This window comes from Notothenia coriiceps, unplaced genomic scaffold (genome assembly GCF_000735185.1).
Source record: "Notothenia coriiceps isolate Sejong01 unplaced genomic scaffold, NC01 NC01_scaffold00005579, whole genome shotgun sequence".
NCBI classification, from domain to species: Eukaryota; Metazoa; Chordata; class Actinopteri; order Perciformes; family Nototheniidae; genus Notothenia; species Notothenia coriiceps.
The window spans coordinates 150,556-152,566 of record NW_011338280.1 but is presented as its reverse complement, the minus strand read 5'-3'; the positions used below and the strand labels follow the sequence as shown (position 1 = coordinate 152,566).

At 46.1% G+C, this 2,011-nt stretch overlaps 1 protein-coding gene across 1 annotated transcript in view; it reads right to left on the bottom strand.

Annotated features, from left to right (window-relative positions):
* Positions 1-2,011, bottom strand: part of LOC104943045 (ryanodine receptor 3-like) — a 6,540-nt gene that overhangs the window by 1,597 nt on the left and 2,932 nt on the right. Inside the window, exons 2-4 of the mRNA XM_010768366.1 lie at positions 1,689-1,770; positions 1,319-1,449; positions 906-1,226 (exon numbers count right to left, since the gene is read on the bottom strand). Of these exons, the coding sequence (XP_010766668.1) occupies positions 906-1,226; positions 1,319-1,449; positions 1,689-1,770 (534 nt within the window). The remainder of the gene's footprint in view (positions 1-905; positions 1,227-1,318; positions 1,450-1,688; positions 1,771-2,011) is intronic.

The window sequence follows — 2,011 nt, the reverse complement described above, 5'->3', positions numbered from 1 at the left end:
AGTTTAGTGGTCTCATTTTAGGTCATTTACCAGTGGGGTTATTTTACTGGAGCGTATTTTGTTCGGTAGAACAACAAGTGATATCTCTCTGAAAGCTTGTGCTGCATAACACATACCTTCTTTTCAGGGCATCTAACCAAAAACACGATACAAAAACAGTAACCTCGAGGTGAGGGGACAGGAAGTGGTAAAATGCTAACTCATTTATGGGTTTTAGGACTCAGTCCTGCACCACACGCTTTCACACCGGAGTACTTTTCCCAGTATAGTTCCAGTATAGTTCCGATATAGTTCCGAAAATATGCGTATCCGAAACTAGAACTTAGTTCATGAGAACCTTTTCACCCCCTTTTCAGTCCCTGCTAGAGAGAAAAAAATTTCCCATTACTGATTGGCTGGGCGGATTGCAAACCACGCTCCGTAAAACTCCCAAAAAGTTTTGTGAAGCCGCCATTTTATTTTCCTCGCATTAGCATTATTAGCATTAGCATTAGCGCAGCGCACAAACGGAGAGAGACTAACTTATGGCAACACAAAAGAAAACATGGGAGCGGTGGAGCTGAGGAGGTGTCGGCGTTTCTGGTGATTTACTCGGAAGCCATTACCCAACTCCGGGGACTTCTGGCCGGGGACTTCGGGTGGCAGTATACGCTGTGAAGTTGTTTGCGGCCTGCCAGTAAACCCAAAGCAGAAGAAGAAGTGACGTCAGTGGCTTCATTTGCCTAATCCTCCCTCAGGGACTTATTCCGGTGTGAACGCGATCTGCCCTTTAGTTCTGATGAACTCTTTAGTTCTGATTAACTAAGTTCTGATTAACTAAGTACGGCAAAGTACTTGGTGTGAAAGCGCCTCATGACTAAAGACCAACAGCCTTGTGACTTATTGTGAAACTTCTGATGACTGACCTGCCAATCTCTTCATCCAGGAGGCCTCATCTATACCCAGGTTGTTAACGACGATCTTCATGATGCTCCCCAGCAGCTGGTTGAGCTGCTCCGAAGTGACGGAGGTGCAGACCTGGCCCTCCTGCTCGGGGAGATTCTCCGGGCCCCTCTCCCACCAGCGGGGCAGGTAGTTACACAACATGGGCAGGGTGATCTCAATCACATGGGGCATTTCTGTGTAGCGAGCCCCTGACTCGGCCAGGTCGTGGATCTCCTTCAACAGGACCTCTAGCTCGGGGATGTCCGGGCACAGCTCCTCCACTTGGCTCGGGAGACCCAGAACTGAGAACGGAGGGTGTAAGACAGGTGGAATATGAAGTGGCAACATTTGATTATGAACTGATTCTTATAATTGTTGTAAGAGAAAAACCCACTGGTTCTCTCTCTGGGAGTCTTGGTGGTGTAAACAGAGAACATGTTGTACTCATTCAGGGATGGCTCCAGGAAGGCCACTGGCATGGCAGCTGCTAAGTGAGCCAAACACTCGCCAAGAGCCGGTCGCTGTCTGCACAAGAGAAAAATATAAAACCCTTTATGAAATGTCTATATTAAACCAAGTATAAATCAATGCATAATCAAGCCATAAAAGCTCATTAACATTTGGTGTTAAAGGTTGTGCAGTATTTCATGTTAATCAAGGGAAAGAGTTATACTTTAGGCTATATCAATTAAATTAACTTGATACAAATCCCATTTAAATGCAAATTGTTGAAGACTTCAATAGATCCAGAGGTCTTTACTCACTTCTCTACATGTGGAGTCTTCACCGTGCCCAAAGAGTAGATGCTGCACATTAAACGATAGCAGGATATTTGCAAGTCGTCCACTGAGGATGCAGAGAAAAAAGGCATTGCATTAACTCTCTACCCCCCGCACCAGGTTGCGGACTTTCGGTAACAGAGCTTTCAATGTAGCATCCCTCACCCTCTGGAACTCTCTCCCCCCCGAAATCCGCAGCGCCCCAATCTTGGACACTTTCAAAACAGCCCTCAAAACGCACCTTTTCACCAAGGCTTTCCCCACTATATAGTTAGTTTGATAGGTTTATTTTTCCGCTACATGCTTGC